The sequence below is a fragment of the Cuculus canorus genome, chromosome 6 (assembly GCF_017976375.1).
Source record: "Cuculus canorus isolate bCucCan1 chromosome 6, bCucCan1.pri, whole genome shotgun sequence".
Lineage (NCBI taxonomy): Eukaryota > Metazoa > Chordata > Aves > Cuculiformes > Cuculidae > Cuculus > Cuculus canorus.
The window spans coordinates 16,111,476-16,129,120 of NC_071406.1; the positions used below are offsets into that span (position 1 = coordinate 16,111,476).

At 37.3% G+C, this 17,645-nt stretch overlaps 1 protein-coding gene across 2 annotated transcripts in view; it reads left to right on the plus strand.

Annotated features, from left to right (window-relative positions):
- The window catches only part of XRCC5 (X-ray repair cross complementing 5), a 51,614-nt gene that overhangs the window by 11,572 nt on the left and 22,397 nt on the right, over positions 1-17,645 (plus strand). For both annotated transcript variants that reach the window (XM_054070315.1, XM_054070314.1), the window contains exons 7-14: positions 822-936; positions 3,095-3,233; positions 5,144-5,256; positions 8,602-8,664; positions 9,339-9,476; positions 10,866-10,956; positions 12,059-12,192; positions 16,984-17,180. In XM_054070315.1, the coding sequence (XP_053926290.1) occupies positions 822-936; positions 3,095-3,233; positions 5,144-5,256; positions 8,602-8,664; positions 9,339-9,476; positions 10,866-10,956; positions 12,059-12,192; positions 16,984-17,180 (990 nt within the window). The remainder of the gene's footprint in view (positions 1-821; positions 937-3,094; positions 3,234-5,143; positions 5,257-8,601; positions 8,665-9,338; positions 9,477-10,865; positions 10,957-12,058; positions 12,193-16,983; positions 17,181-17,645) is intronic.

Sequence of the window (17,645 nt, forward strand, 5' to 3'; positions counted from 1 at the left end):
TTTTATTGCTGTGCAATAAAAAAAAAATATAAGTACTTTCTCTGCACTGGAACTTTATAGCAAAAAAGCTGGTAGAGTTTGTATTAGCCAAAAGCTCTTCTGGGATGCAAACTTATTTGATTTCACAATAATATACTATAAATTACTTTTACTATCAGTTCTTAATTTTTGGACTCCATTACTTAGAGTTGTGCAGTTGACTGATCACTGTTTAGTATAAAATCATTGCAATTTCTTTTTGTTGTCTGTTTTATGAACTTCCATATGTGCTGTTTAGGCTAGAAATATTCCAAGTAACTTGTTTCACTCTAGCTGAATGACTTGAAAATAATGAGTTCATTAGCGCAGTATTAAAAAAAGTGTCAAAAGTTAATTACTGCGCAAACAAAATCCTGTTAATTGTGACTGCATTCTTTATTTCTTCACTTTCACTGCAGAAAACGTTTTCGACTTAGAGAAACCTTTTCTAATGTGGGTTGTTCATCTAACTGCATACCCTAATTGGGTGAGCACAGACAAATGTAAAATGCTTAATAAGTAATTGTGTAGTTTCATCACAAGACCTAGCACGCTGTCTTTAAGCTCTATTGTCACCCTATCACAAAGGATCAAGATGGGAATAATCCTCTATACCTTTTTTTGTTCTCTTTTCTGACAATAGTTAATGACAAGATTATTCATACAATTTATTTTCTAATGCTTTCTGCAGCCTAGGCTGAAACAATTGGCCTCCTACGTCTCCTTGAAGAGAGTGTGTAGTCTGTAATATTTTATTACAGTTCACCAAAGTTAATTTCTGTTTTCCTGATTCTTTCATTTAGAGAGAGCCTGGAGCGTCTTTCAATGTTTAAGAAAATAGAAAGAAGGCCTATGGCTTGGCCCTGCCAGCTTACAATTGGTTCCAATTTGTCTATAAGGATTGTGGCCTACAAATCAGTAAGTTCCTAAAATTGTATGTTTTAGTGTATTTTGGCAGCAGGTTAGGGGCAGCTGCATGTGTTTTCCTTAAAGCTAAGAAAATAAAGATAAAACAACATCCAAAATAATTATGATAGAGATTTTGTGTGTAGAAGCCAGTACATCTAAAACTGTGGTTCCCACAGCAACTCTTAACTTCACCATACTGTACGCATTTGTTAAAGAACTAGAAACAGAAGTAATTGCCATCAATGCTGTGACACTTAATGGTATTGAAGCTGACAAACCTGATTAAGAATGCTACAATTGTGTGAAGCTTTCCATTTGGCATCAATGGTATGTCTGCTGCCCAATGAGACTTAATATATGTATTATTTCTTAAGCCCTAGGCATGAGATGAATTATGCACCTGTGTATTTTAAATAATGGATGGAAATGTTTTACTAGCTATTGTTTCAAAGTTCATCTAATGTTATTTCAGCCTTAGAAAAGAGATATACTTTTTCAGCTTGTTTGCTTTATACTGCTGTTTGGTAGAGCTTGTGCACAGTTGGGTTCTCTTACAGTTTATAAGGGTCTTTCACACAGTGCTAGGAAGAAGTAAGTGTGTGGAAGAAGTAAGTGTACAGAGGAGGGCTACAAAGATGATCGGAGGGCTGGAGCACCTTCCATATGAGGACAGGCTGAGAGAGTTGGGCTTGTTCAGCCTGGAGAAGAGAAGGCTCAGAAGAGATCTTATGGCAACCTTGCATTACCTGAGGGGGGCCTACATGAAAGCTGGAGAGGGGCTGTTCACAAAGGCTTGTGGTAGTAGGACGAGGGGGAACAGGTACAAACTGAAGAGGGGCAGATTTAGACTAGACAATAGGAAGAATTTCTTCACCATGAGAGCGGTGAGACACTGGAATAGGTTGCGCAAGGAAGTTGTGGATGCCCTATCCCTGGAGGTGTTCAAAGCCAGGTTGGATGGGGCCTTGGGCAGCCTGATTTAGTGGAATGTCCCTGCCTATGACAGGGGGGTTGGAACAAGATGATCTTTAAGGTCCCTTCCAACCCTAACTATTCTATGATTCTATTTAAACACAGAAAATGTGCAAAATTCCAGTTATTAAATAATTAATGACTATATAGCATGGTAGCATTGATGAATCTGGTAGGATGGAGATTAATTGTTTTGAGTTTTGTATGCAAGACTGAGTCTGGCCAATATTGCAAGGTTTCAGGAAGATGTATTATGAAGTTGAAATATATCTAATTTCTGGGAGGTAGACATACTAGCCTTGAAAGAGATCTTTGCTGTCAGCTTTCTATTTGTACTTATTCATCATTCTTTTTTCATTAGTGTTTTGTGCTAGACTTGTACAAATATGCAGCAAGAATGCCCTCCCAAAGGTGTTTACACACAAAATAAATGAGGCTTGGGAGTGTAAGCAGCATGAACTGAGTGGCTTGCTGGAGGTCATACAGCAGTCAGATCAAAGCTAGAATAGACTTGTGATATCTACTGATATAATCCATTCTGTCTTTTCTGGGTTTTGCCTGGTTCTCCATTTTTCTTCTCATTCACTAAGTATGCCATCAGTTTCACTTGAGAGAAAGAAAGCGTTTTTCTTTCTCTGTAGTTGGGGATCATTCACTCATTGCAGATTTTCTTTCCTTCTTTCCCTTCCCGGTCCTGTAATGCAGCTGGGATTTCTCTTGGCCTTCTGAGAAAATTGCAAGAATATAGGGTATTGTTATCCTGTAGTGTAGTAAGCTTGATGTGCAGCTCTAGCGAACAATCTGAGTGAGCATTGGGTGTTCTTGCATCCTTAACATAGATCTTAATGCTTTGTCAAAAGCATTGATGTAAGTGGAGGAAGTAAAATACACAGCAAACAAGTTACATGTTATCCTGTGACGTAGACTTCCACAAATGACTACCTCATGGCTTTAATGAATAACCAAGGCAGTACGCAGTCAATATGATATAGTTCAGGGGATAGGTCTCGTATGGATGAAACGGTGTGCTGGAAGTACTGTGATAACAGTCAGAGATGCATATGTGGGACTGTTGTTCTTAGTCCCTTATTGGCAAAAGAAAGCAGCATTTAGTTTAAGAATTTTTTGCATGTTCTGGTAAGCACTCTGGATCCCCCTGAAATGTTAAATGTTTTCTTTGAATTCTGATATAAAGGTCACTGAAGAGAAGGTGAAAAAAGTTTGGACGGTTGTGGATGCTAAAACCCTCAGAAAAGAAGATGTGCAAAAAGAAACTGTTTACTGCTTGAATGATGATGATGAGACGGAGGTTCAGAAAGATGATACTATTCAAGGTATGACTTCGTTATGTACACCCTGAAGACAAACCAAAACTAATGACTTGTAATCTGAAATTACTCAAGTGCCTTTTAGTTTTATACTTTGAAGCCTACCTGTGGTCTGAGAATGCAAGCTCTGTAAGCTGATAGAAAGAGACTGTTATGTGAGAACCATACCTCAGTTCTGTACTGAGCAGTACTGCTGTACCTGTTCTGCTTTCAAATCTGCAGTTGTGCAGATAACATGAATATTTCCCTAACACTGCTCTTGTCTAGATAAACAACTGCTCTAGATATTCTGCAATTGGGAAGTTGAAACCATTAAAGAAAGCTTTAGTGTTCTAGAGTCTACCAGCTTTGCTGCTTAAATTCCATAACAGGTTCAGTCTGAAGTAGTGGTGTGCAAAGTACTTCTTTTTATAACCTTGAGCTTCTTTCTGAATGGATTAAATTCTTTAGAAGACTAAAGACCTTGGAAACAGTGTGAAATAGTCTGCGTTTTAAAAATGGAGTTAAGCAAATACGATTAACTTATTGCGATTGTGTAGCTGTATTCTGTTACTAAATTTTTTCTTTCTTTTGCCATCTCAATCCCTGACAAGTAGAGCAAATGTATTAACAGTAAAGGGAAGAACTATTCAGATAACAGTATAGGAAGTGCTGTCAAAGGAATAAATAAATTAAAAAAATAATATTGTATTTTTTTATTTAATCTCTTTCATTTGTAGCAATCATAGGCATTTCATAGCAGTAGCATAAAAACGTCCCAACAGCAGTGTGATTTTCTTTAAGCAGAAATGACAGTTAAAAGCTAGTCATCTATGTTTTATAACTCCAAAACTTTTAGTTAAATAAAAAAAATAACCCTGCTTTTTATAGTGAATGTACTTTGAAGCATTTGTGGCCGTTTTGGGCTGATGTCCTGGCTGTCTAAGTTGGTGAGTGCTCATGGGGTACTAGTAAAAAGAAGTGATGAACAGTTTGGTGTGAACAAAAGACACCAAAAATTTCTCTGTCAGTGGTGTGATGTTTCTTACAGTTACAGAGCTGGTGACGCCCCATGGACTTTTGTGGATACTTTGAGAAATGTCATAATTAGACAATATTTTGCATTTAAAGCACCCATCCTGGAATTCCTTTCATTCTGCATGTGTGTTTGCTTTTCAGTTGCCAGGAAAATGTATCTGCATGTAGTATTTTTCATTGAGGGATTTACCCATATTCCTTGTGCTTTCATTGCATCTGAGGATATTATCTTTAGTATATGACAGTATAATAAATTCATGATGCTACAGAGAGGATATTGTGGTTTGTGGTCAGGGAATAAGCAGTTGGAACAAATGATAACCTCTGAGAAACTAACAGCTTCCTATTTTGTGGAGATAGCCCTGTAATGTAAGGCATGGGAAGTAAAACACAGAAACATATAGAAAGTCAACTTCTGCATACAAGAGTGTTTTGATTTTCCATTGCCTGTGAGAGTGTTTCTCACTTTTGCTGTTAACACTTTTGTTCTCTGAATCCCTTCTGGTCTCATTTCTTGTCCATGATTTGTGGTATATTTTGGCTTTTTCATATTATGTTCGCAGTCTGTTCACTGAAATCTATTCTGATTTGCTTAAATCTGTTCTGTGAGCATAACATTATTGAGCAAGATATCCAGTTTCCTTTTTTTCTTTTCTGCTCTCTAGGAGAGTAACCACATTACATGAAACATTGTAGAAGGAGTGTTAACTGCTGCTCTTGAAGTACCAAATGTGTCTATGGAGTGTGTGTGGTGTTTGTTAAAAGGGAAAGTAATTTGATGAGTGTGTGTGAAGTGTAGCTGTGGGGCATGCATGCATTGTTAAAATATTCAGAGAGCTAATTTCGTATTAGAATTGTAGGCCCATATGCTTACCAGATGCTCTTCTCTTGTTTTCCAGGGTTTCGCTATGGGAGTGATATAGTTCCTTTTTCCAAGGAAGATGAAGAGCAAATGAAATACAAAACAGAAGCAAAATGTTTTTCTGTTTTGGGATTCAGTAGATCCTCTCAGGTACAGTACTAAACTTCTTCCCATTCAACTTCCTGGGCTGTTCAAGACAGTTGTTTTCAGTTTCAATTCACTAACGTTGGTGATGGTGGTGGGAATGGGACATCTGTAGTTGGGTATACAGGAGTGATATATTTGCTGATTCTGTTACATGAAAACAGTATGAAGTCTTGTGCAGGAGAGAAGCTCATAAATGTGACCATTGGGCCCTCAAGTGAAGCAAGTACCACTGGTCTCTGATCTCTGCAAAGCAGAGGCAGAGGTATTGTAGACTCATTTCATCTCACAACCTTAAATAATGATGGTAGATGTGCAACAGAAGATGATCTCTCTTCTATTCAGGTCATGCAGAAGCCTTTTTTGGCTTTGTCCAGCCAGAGGTTTATTCTTTTCAATAGACGATGCCTTGCCTTCAACATTAGAGGAGTGTTAAAGAAAGCCTGAGAACTGACTGCATTTGTTATCATTTCCATAAGGATTAGTTTCTGAACTGACTTGCTTCTTGTTTCTACTGTAAAAAAACCTAAATGTAGCAGAGACTTCATAGAACTTAGATGAAGATAACATAATTCAAGAAACTCTCTGTATCTCAATAACCTTCTTGGTGTTTGTATGCACTTACATGTACTTGTGGTATTAGCTTTGCCACTTGTTTTACCCAGGAGTTGTAAGAAACTTAAAATTGAGCTAGTACCTTAAAAAAAGCTATCCAGCACAAGGTGATTTCCTGCAGAAAATTCAGGACTTAAGCATTAGAAAAACTATAGTTGAAGGCTTAAAGAACCATTCTTGTAGCAGGACACATGAGGAGAAAGTACGGAGATGTGAGTGCCAGTAATAGCTAGAAACGTTGTGCTTCTTTCACTCTTTCTTCTCTGGGATATTGCACAGGGTGACTGAAGCTTGGAGTTCACTGCACCCAGTCTCCTTCACCACTCAAAACTGAAATAAAATCATAGGGCAAGTCTGCGCTTTCTGTTCTGAAAGCTCCCAGCTTTCTTGCTCCTCTTTGGAATGTCTTGCTGCCTAAATAAAATAGAACCCTTGACAAAGGCTGAGGAATCATTACCTATACCAGGAAGGAAAGATGCTAATGAAACAGGAAATGTCTCTGGGAGCTTGCTTCAAAATGGATAAAACTAAACATGTTTTTGCTTTACAGTGCAGGTGGCACAGAGGCACATGCATGTTGCTAGGTAGGCACTTAGACTACTGGTTGAGATCCATATGTTAGTAACTGAGGAGCCACGAAGTTGCGTTGATTTGTTGACATGAAATGCCAGCCTAAATGGGAACTCTAACCTGGTTACTCCTTGAGGACATTCAGAACTTAAACTTGTTAGGTAACCTGGGAGCTTGTATACTGAAAGTGATTGATTGAGGAAACATATCACGCTTGAGCACGTCCAGGGTAGAGAGATGTTAGGGACTGCTAAATCCTGTACCAAAACCTGAGGTCTAGTAAGTGAAGTGTTATGTCTGAACCCAGTATTTCAATGAGACTTCTTGCATCGTTTCGTGCATTATTAGCCTACAGCTGAGTGTTACTGTCTTCATTTAATTCTGTAAGATATATTTCACTGTGTGCAGCATTTTCTTATGCTGGAGGCTGGCCTCTTATTTCAGTTTGAAGCCTGAATTTTATTGAAAAAAGACAGCATCCTGCTCCTGTGATTAGCTGTTATTTCATATGCATTGTTTTTTTGCCACCATTGGTCACATAATGTGGTAATACCTTCAAATACATTATTAATAATTAATTGTAGGAATATGTTTAATTCACATAAATATTTCTCAAAGTATTAACAAATGGAGTTTATATTTTTTCAATGCTCAAAATATTTATTGCTTTTGATAATTTTTGTGATGTGCTTCTCTTGTCTGGATTTCACAGTGAGTAGAAATTACATCTTAAATAAAGTGTGCTCTGGTCCTCTAACTAGGAGCATGAGTAATTATGCCCAGTAGTGGTTGCATAGATCTCAGTGGAATAAAATTATTCAAGTGTGATTGCAGGATTAAAATTATACTGTATAGATAATGATATCAGGAAGTTTTCAACTACAACTGGAATTTTGAGGACTCATGCTTTCATTATGTATTGGCTCCTGAAATTTTACTGTTTGGAATCACACTACTGACACTATTCAAATGTATGTTTTATATTAAATTGTTTCTTTTAAAAACTTTGCAGGAAAGATAACTTATTATTAACTAGAGAAACTGGAACAGCTCCAAATGCATAATTAAAGAAGGAATAGAACCACCTCATATTATTTTTCTGAGTTATTCACATCCCTCAGGAAAGAAGATCAGAGGCCTCTTAAACTTTGATTTCTAATTTATAAGCAATACCGTGTAAATCAAGAAATAATACTTGAAAATATTACAAAGGGACTGTTTTCTTTGCCATCAAAAAAGGTGTAGAGATACACACGTCTAGATATTTATAATGTACTGAACATAAAATTTCCTAAGATTTTAGAGACAGAACAGCAAAGAATTATTGCACGTAGAATAATCTGAATTGAAGAATTGTGCTGTAATACATTAAACAGATCTGCTCTGGTGCAAATTGTCACTGACTTCAACAGCGTTGTGGTAATTTGCTAAATAATGAAACTCCGTGTCAGTTTGGAGACGCTGTAATTTGAAGAGATTTTTCTTTAACAAAGAAAGGCTGTTTTAAACAGTGTTCATACTAATGTACAGTCTTTCTGACAGGTTTTCCACTATTGCAGTGTTACTCTGGGTGTGTCTCACTGCCTCTGTAATTCTGCAATGCCCCTTAAGGAACCTGGGTTGATTTTTTTTGCCAGGGGGGAGCAAGGTGTGTGTGTCAGCCATGTTCATGAACAGCATAAACTCTACTAACAGAAGTGGTTCTTTGCTAGCTGAGATATTTATACTCCAGGTTGTTGTTGAGGTAGCTTTATTAATTAAGGATGTGACTTTTTTTGGCTCCTTTTTGACATGGCTTGTTAGCAAAATTTAATAGCATAGATGTAGTGTCAGGTTTCAGTCTTCTGTTAACTACAGTGGTTTTTTACACTGACTTTCGAATTACTACAGTGTTATCCAGACTGATAACAGCTGCAAGTACCGTAGTCTGTCATTTCTGACCATCAGTAGGAAGGTATAAGAATATCCTGCTGAATATAGCTGAATATCCGTATTGAGTGATAAATGGAGGTTTAAAACACATACAAGGCTTTAACTTCTATGCACAGTTATCAAGTTTTGTGTCTTTTCACTGGAGTAATGTGTTGTTTCATAGTTTAATTTGTCCAGTAGCATTAATGACAGTTGTTTTAGATCAGGCTAACTCTTAACCATTTGAATCTGTAGATCCAGAGGCATTACTACATGGGCAACCAGGTTCTGAAGGTCTTTGCAGCGAAAGATGATGAGGTAAGGTGAACTGAAGTTTAGTGCTGATGCTGTTTTGCTGTGGAAGAGAGGAGGAGTGGTACTTGAGATTGTCCCTTCTTTCCATGTTAATAAAGTATACTCTTAATACAGCTTACAGAAGTCTCATTCTGTTGCACATCAGGATGAAAAGAAGTTGGATTATAGCCCAAATGAATACCATATCTTATGAATAATGAGAAACTGGTAAATATTATGTTTGTGGAAGGGCATGGGGAACCTGGAATTGGTGCTTAAGTCCATTCTCAGGCAAAGGAACACTTGACGCTGTCACTGTTATGTAGAACAGACCTCCAAATTATGTTAAACATTAAAGGCAAAAAACTCCTTGTAGTGCTGTGATGTGTTCCTTTAAGGGTCTAACTTCCCTCCCTTTCTCTTGTAATACTTCTGAGAGCTCTTCACACCGAATGAAAAAGGTGGAACATACTGCATCTAAAGTTTGCTAGCTTTGAATGGATCCGATATTATGATATTTGACCTTTCTGCTGCCTGATTTTTTTTAACATGAAAAATGCTTGTGTTGAAGTTATAGCTGAAATGGGAACTAGTGTTGACTAAATCAATGCTGTTGAATTAACTGTGAAAGATGTATTTCAGCAGACTAATAAGAACTTGCATGAGTCTCTAGAATTTATTTATTTTTTTTTTCCCAGAATGCAGCAGTTGCTTTTTCTGCCCTTGTTCATGCATTGGATGAATTGAAAGTGGTAGCTATAGTGCGTTATGCTTATGATAGAAGATGCAACCCGCAGATTGGGGTAGCTTTTCCATTTATTAAGGATGCATACGAGGTAATATTTCACTCATACCTTTTTGTAGAGAACCTCTGTATTGATGCTTTACAAATGCCAAGTAATAAATGACCATATTTGAACGATATGAATTTGTATGTTTGTGTAATATCAGAATAAACCAATATGACTTTTCAGAGTGACATTAGGACATAGTACCAAGTCTCAGGACAAGATTTAAGAAAATTCCCTAGAAAAAACACATGGAAAAATAGTGCCATATGTTTCTACTGGTGTCACCTGTATTACAGATTTAAATAATGCTTATTTTTATTTCAATAACATAGTAATAATTTCATTTTGTTATCCTGTAAAACTCAAATTTTTCAATATCAAGAAACAGTGTAATCATATAGTTCTGTAATAAGTAAGCACTGGTTTCTTGCTGTGTTATTACCTGCCTCTCTGCATACAATTCAAGTTGCACTAGATTCTTTCATTTTCTTGAACTGCAGATTTATCTCCAGGTTGCTTGGTAGAGCAAAATTTGAATTTGGTAGTTGGTGTGTTATTTCAAGCATGTCCGACTATGCTGTGTCGTTAGGTTTCCAAGTCAACTGGAACTGAGGGGAGGAGCTCACAGCATTTAAAGCTCTTGTTTAAATTCATATGGAGAGTTAGGAACAACGCAGTAGTACATTTATTTACTTCAAAAGGTTATTTTCATAAACAGGAGAAAGAAATAAAGTCTGTTTCTTAGACTAAAAAAAAAAAAAGAAAGTTTTGTACACAGCAGAATCCTATTTGAAATAATTTTTTTAAAATTCTGAGAGACAGAAGCAAGATGGTATGCCAGAATTTTTGCAGTATGTGTTTCCACTGATCTTGCTCATGAGAGGGTATTGAGAAAGTCAAATATGTATAGCATGGCTAAGCAAATGGTGAAGGTGGGGGTGGAGATAACAATCTTCCGACTTTTGAAAGTAATAAATATAAAGGATGGAAAGGAATTGTTTAGGGTGATATGAACTTGAGGAGGTATTTGAGGGAAAGAAAAAATTAGACTGAGAATGTTAAAAAGACGAAACCAACTTTTGACTTCAAAACACAGTAAGCTATGATAAAACCTCCCAAATGGCCAGTGTATGGGCCGTTTGGTGCTTGGCTGGTTGGAACTCTGTACAGTAAAAGGAGATTGGATGACCTGGGAGGTCTTTTTTCCACCAGTAGAAAAGTTAGTGTAGCCATCAATTACAATTACAAAGTAATGCTCCACTTTATTCGGCTTAAAACTGTGTTGGTCTGTAAGTATTTTATTTAAATATTGGTACACACAGGTATTAGATCTTGGGATTTTTCTTATGTGTATATTGGCCTGATAGGGCCTTTTGGGATACTTTAGATTTTTTTTATTTCAGGCTTACTTGTTTCTTCTTTTGTCTCGCTCAGTGTCTCATCTACGTGCAACTACCCTTCATGGAAGACTTAAGACAATACATATTTTCATCCTTGAAAAACAATAAAAAATTTACTCCTACAGGTAAGGTAGTCCTTCACTGGGTGACTGGACAAAGTAACCTACAGGCCTTCCTCTAATCTCTAAAAGAGCTAGAGCATAAGCTTTATCATTATTGTGGCTTAGGATAAAAAAACCCAGCAGTTTGGGAATACATTACGGTGATGTTTTCTCGAAGTGTAAAGCCTGTATCAAAACTTTGCCAGCTTAGTTGCAGGCTGAGCAGACTTGAGATTTGCAGGCAGTCTTTTAAAACTATCCTGTTAAATGACTTCTATATCGGGTTATGGGATTTTTAGTCTTGCAGGATCTCTGTGATAGACATCTGAGATGTAGCCAGTTGTAGTATGGACTGTTAATATAATGAACAAAGGCAAAGACTGTATGGTATTTTTTGTGGTGTGTTGTTTTTTAAAGCATGCATTTACTTGGTGTCCAGATTCAGATGGAGGGCTTCTTTGGAGAGCCAAAGACCTTGTAGCCATACAAAGCTTGACTTGCTGTTCTGAGAATTTTGCACAGCCATGAGCGTAAATGGATGTAGTTTTAAATCTACTCCCGTTTCTTTAATTTGTTGTGAGTTCCATTGAATGGGCATCTACATGTCAGACTATATAAAGCATGCTGGGTTGTTTCTGAATCAGCTTCTATTTTCTTGCCTGTAACCAGGAGTTTGAGAACAAATCTAAAAGCTGTCTTATCAAAGCAATATTTGACTGTTGTGAACTGTGTTAATTTGCTATCATAACTTTTAAAATTTATATTACTCCATTTATTTTTTCAAACATTGTTCTCCTTATTTTCTAAATGGCCTATAAACCTTCCATTGCAAATCGAAACATCTTGAAGAAAAATGGAAGTAGAAGGCAGCAATGATTGAGGTCCTGGGGGTAGGGGGAAGACTTTATGACTTTACATTGTAGTCCTTAAATAAAGCAGGGCTTTTATTACTGTGTCGTTATACATATTCTCTATTGGCACGTCTATATCTGCAGTGTATTCTGTGGCATGTAGTGACTTGGTCAAAATTTTATATGGTGCAGTGAATCTTCATGTATGAATTATTTCAAGAAATGCATCCATTGGCAAATGTATTTGATTTTTGTTTGTTTAATTGCTGTCTTAGCCGATCAGTTATCTGCTGTCGACTCTTTGATTGATTCTATGAATTTGGTTTATGAAGATGGTGATGGAGGATCTTTTGAGGACCTGTTTAAGCCCAGCAAAATCCCAAACCCTCATTTTCAGAGGTTGTATCAGGTGAGATGGACTATATGACAATTTTAAAACCTTCTTTTGTTCAGACTTTTCACCCTGTTGTCTTTCTCTGATTCACGTTGGAAAGATCTGCTTTGCGAAGATGGGAATATAAGTTCTTTTGCAATTAAGTATAGAGTAGCCAGTGATTTCTATGTTGTCCCAGAGACAGATTTTATGCTTAAAATTTCTGTTTTCCAGGAAGCAAGGGAAATTATGCCTGTGCTGAGGTGTCTACAACATTGATGATATTGACAGGCACCTAGACTAGACAGGTTAAAACTCGCTTGTGTATTTCAGTGCTGTATGGCAGTGATCATGCTGCAGACATATATTTAGTCTTCAGGTTTTGGGCGAAGAGACAAGTTGGCTGAAAATCACAGATGTCTTTAGCTCCTCATTCTGTGTCCCATCAAATCTTGAGCACAATCGTTTTTCCTTGCATTGTTGGATCTAGCAGTGGTTCCAAAACAGGTCAGTCTGAGGTGAACTTGAACAATGGTTAAATGATTAACATTGTTGACACTTAAAGTGTTCCATTTGGGTGTCTGGGCTGATGCATTTTATGGGTGAGCGGAACTGTTCACACTTCTTGCAGTTATTGTATCAAGCTGTCTAGATTTTGATTTACATTCCTTTCATATCATGAAGATTTTCATTGCTGCTATGAGAGTGAGAGATTTAATTATACATTGGAATTCAAGTGTTTAAAAAAATGACACAGCAAATTTTAAAATAAGGAAGATTATGTTGCAATTTGTGCAGCTGCAGAATTGTGTTGTGTACAGAGCCATCGAGATATATCGAGTACGTGACTCCACTCTGAAAATTGACCAAAACTGGTATTATAGCAACCGTGTTCATCAATTTTTTCTTTAGAAGATGCTTTTATAAATTAAGAAAACTTATCCTAGCTGCCAAAACCCATGCTTGCCTCATTGCTGTCAAAAGAAGCAAAGAATCCTGGAACACACTTAAGCCCACTGTCTTCAAATCCTATTCAGATTGACATCTGAAGGACTCAGTGTTCCCTACAAATTCTGCTGGTCATATTGACAAGACAGTGTGTAACTGAATGCAAGATTTGGTCAGTAGGAGATTATTGCTGGGCAAGAGCTTAAAATGGATTGACCTCTGCATTTTCATATTTAAGGAAAGCTTGTAAAGGTTGGGTCTTAGAGAACAGATATGGTTTTCCTTCTAAATGAAACACACGGGATAGAATTTCCTCTATTATATTGCTAGATACAAGTTTTCATTCTTTTGATTCAATGGATGTTGCCTATCAATGAAAGATGTTTCTTTAGGTGTGCCATTTGTCTTCTGAAACAGTACGATAGTGTTGTTCCAGTAGCTGAGTCAAGTGCTGCTACAAGAGAGTAACTGCATAACCTGTCAGTTCCCTTAGATGTTAATAGGGTTTTGTAAGGGTGAGTACTACTGGTGGAGAAAGTAATTATTGACCGTTTCAGGTAGTATACAGCTCCTATCCACAGTGCTTGCTGTTTATAAAGCTCTAAATGATCAGTCATTTTAGTGCTTTCTTTTGGCTATGCACAGCCCCATTTTATTGTCTTGGTTACAAAACTGCTATTAATCTCTCTAACTTGCAGAAAGATTGTTCTCCCCTTTGCTGCAAATGTGTTCCAGATTCTTAATATTTTGCTCTTTGAGCAAGTGGCACCACCAGTTCCTTAAGAACTACAAACTAAAATAATACATCGTGTTTTGAAAGTAGCTAGTAAGTTGATTGGGCTGAACAGGACCTATAAATGGTCTGGAAAAATAACTCTAAAGAAAGGATGAACTCCTCCCTCATTTCCTTGCTCTGTTACCTCATGGAGGTAAATTGAATGATAAGTGACAAGAGCTAGAATTTAAACAGAAACATCAAGCTAAATTATATCTGTGGAAGTAGTGTTAGGCATCAGGAAATGACAGAATGGGTGGAAAGGAGCTGCTAATGCTTGCTGGAGAGGAAGATGAGGAATATCCTTTATCCAGAGTTTCAACTTTTATTATTTGCTTCCAGAAAAGCCTGAGTGAACTTCCATAGCTTTTGTGGTGGCAGACTTCCAATGTCATTGTTTAAATTGTTCCTCTTAAATACAGGCTTTTGAAGCGCGTAAGACATTTGAGGAATGCAATGCATTTTATTTGGTAGCCAAATAAACAAATTGTTCAACAATGATTGTTCTGTTCTGCAAGAGACCTGGAGGGAAAGTTTGTGGGAACGGTAGCGTGCAGTGTTGTATAGTTCATGGGATCTGGCTGCAGAGTCTACATCTAAATACACTGTAGTGGCCTTTGTTAAACCCACATCTAAGTGACCTTAAAGGACTGAGCTTGTTTACAAGTGGTTGGACTGTAGTTATATCCTTTCAAGAAGCAGAACGGTGGTGGTACAGGAGGTTCTCGTGGAAGGTCTATAAGGGCTTTCTGCAACAAGTAATCTTATCTTTGGTTGAATGTAGTGGATCTGTTGGATGAATTATTATAATTACTTTCTCCACCAGTAATTACTTTTTTTTGAAAGTAATTCAAAATGAATTAGTCACAAACTAGGCATAAATTGAACACTCGTGTTGGGATTCAGTTCACAAAAGTTTAATGATCCAAAAGCTGGCTAACTAGTGTAAGCTGAGTTGTCCAAGTCTATCCTATAACTCATGAAAAAAGAACTTTGGGAAAGTAATTGATCCTTCTTTTTTCAGAGATCATAATTACATGATAGTAATTGTGTAGAGTGAGTAGGTGACTGGTATAGAGTAGGTCCTTATCTTTCAGATAGCTGAGTCTGTCTTCCAGGCTCTAAGGCTTTAAATACTTTCAGGTTGCTGTAGGATTTATAGATGTGTAAAACATGTTCTTTCAAAAGCGTGTTCGTAGACATTCTATGGAAGGGGACAAGGCAGGATGCTTTCTTGCAGCAAGTTCCTGTATATTCTTGCATTTATGCTGTTGCTTTTCATGGAATTAATTATGTGAAAAGACCATTTCATTACATTGATTTACCAGTATCTTAGTGTTGCTGCTGTTCCTGAAAGATCGGCATTTCTGGGCTGGAAATGTAAGGAAATTAGGAAGAGCAAGGAGGAGCTAGTATGTTGCTGACAACATGTGTGAGTAGAATAATGAGTCTAGAAGCCAGTGGCAGCGTGGGTTGCCTTCTAGCCAGCGAAGGCAGGAATGGTTCTTGCTGGATATGGAAGGAGCAAGGTTAAAAGGCACTGACTGGGATTAGAAACTCCAGGTGTGAACAGGTTAAGTTTATTCAACTTCATCTCCATTTAGCACCTGAGTTTTGAAGCTACCTGCCATCTCAGGTTTCAGAGGTTGTCATCTACTTTGATAAAAAGGAGCAAATAGAGGCTGTGGCTATTCAGTCTGCTCCGCTCTTGCACCTGCACCCATAGAGATTTCAGATACAAAAGCCTGATAAATGCATTCACAACAGGGCACTTCGTGTTTGTTTGCTTTATGAGTTTAATTCGATCCCCTAATGTTGTTTTAATATTATTTTTTTTTGTACCACAAGAGTCATTACTGCAGCTTCCAGCAACATTTTTACTCTTTTTCAAAATAATTATGCTTTAAATCGTTACAAATGTTTCTGAATCAGCAGCCTTGTGTGACTGCCTCCTCTGGAAAGTATGCTCTGGTATGGATTGGAATCTTAATGGCAGCATGAAAGCACATCAGTATTGATGTGCAGCATATTGTCTGGATTTTCTTTATTGGCAGCTTTTCAGCATAAGTAGAGGGGATTTTGTTTGTTTTGTTTTGGTTTGGTTTTTATATTAATGTTACATCTGATAGCCAACAGGGGTGCAAATCTTTGCTGTATTCTTAGTTTACTGAGTCACCTTCGCATATGTGTCTAATTCACTCAGTACAGTGGGCTTGGAAAATTATTCTCCCATGTACATCACATGTTCTTGCATGTGTGTGCATGCACTGGTACATGTGTGTATATATGTACATATACGTGTGTGTGTATATACGTATATATCTCTACTGCTATCCCACACTTCACAGCATTTAAGACATACCTACTTTGTTTTTTAAATTCTCAATGGAATTTCTGTAGCCTGCCTCATTAATCTCATCTCTCTTCCTCGTCTTGACTCCCTGACTGGGTGCACTGCCTTTACTCTTTGGTGAAAAAGCCTCCTCTGTAGCTCCTACTATCTGTTTGAACTTTGATGTACATCTGTCTGGGACCTTCATTCCCTCACTCTTTTCAAAGCTAATTTGCAAGCACGCCTATATTCTGTGCCTCGACTGTGCACATTTAACTTCTCTTTTTCCATTTGCTCTTAAACTGGTAAAAATTTCTCTTGTATGCATATTGAGTTTTATAGACCAAGAAGAAATCTTTTCTTTGACGGACAATAAACTATTAAGTGGAATACATGGTTGGGGTGTATGCCTTAATGTTTAATTTTGGAATGCATAGAAATCTCTTCCATGTGACTGTTCTATAATAGAACTGCATTTTAAAGGTAAAGTGAAGTTAAAGCTGAATGGATGCAGATGACTATTTCTTTCCCAGGGTGTTCCTAATAATTTTCATCAAACATTCCTGTGAGTGTAGAAGCACTCATCTGCTTCAGTATTCTTGTTTAATATAAATATTCATCTCCTTAAACAGCTGATCATATCCGTTTGTGAGCTGGAATATTTGTCAGCGATAGGAACACCTTTAATGTGGAAGATATTTTGCACATACTATATGATGTCATGCATACAGGCATTGTAATAAATTGTAATAAATTGTAAAATTTCTTCCAGTGTTTGCAGCATAAGGCTTTTCATCCCAATGACCCATTGCCGCCAATTGAACAGCACCTTTTAGAGATGCTGGAGATGCCTTGTGTGGTAAAAGAAAGGTGTCAGGCTCCTCTTGAAAAAGTAAAAGCACTTTTCCCCCTGAAGGAAGTTGGCAACAAAAAGGAAGAGAAGACTGCTCAAGACATCTTCAAAGACAAGTAAGTTGGAGATGTATTATGGATTTTTTTTGAAACTTTTTTTTTCCAGTTCACACTGTTTCTGCTGGTTGAAGCAGACTCAGTCTTTTGAACCTAAGATCAGTAAGTTACACAGTGTAAAAAATAGTGATGGGTAGAGAATATTGTGATACTGCAGTATGTCTGGGGTGTTTTGTGAATAGTGTTGGTCTTGCTGTTATGAGGCTAGACACACCAGGAGGCAGTCTGTAGCTTCCTCATATCTGTATTTGTTGTCACAGAATCACAGAATCCATCAGGTTGGAAGGTGTCTCAGAAGGTTTCTTGTTCAACCTGCTGCTCAAAGCAGGGTCACTTGTGAAATCTAAATAGGTGACTCAGGACTTCATCCAGTTTGGTCTTGAAAACATCCAAGGCTGGAGAATGCACATCCTCTTTGGGCAGTCTGTTGCATTGCTTATTATCTCCTGGTCAGTTTGTTCTACT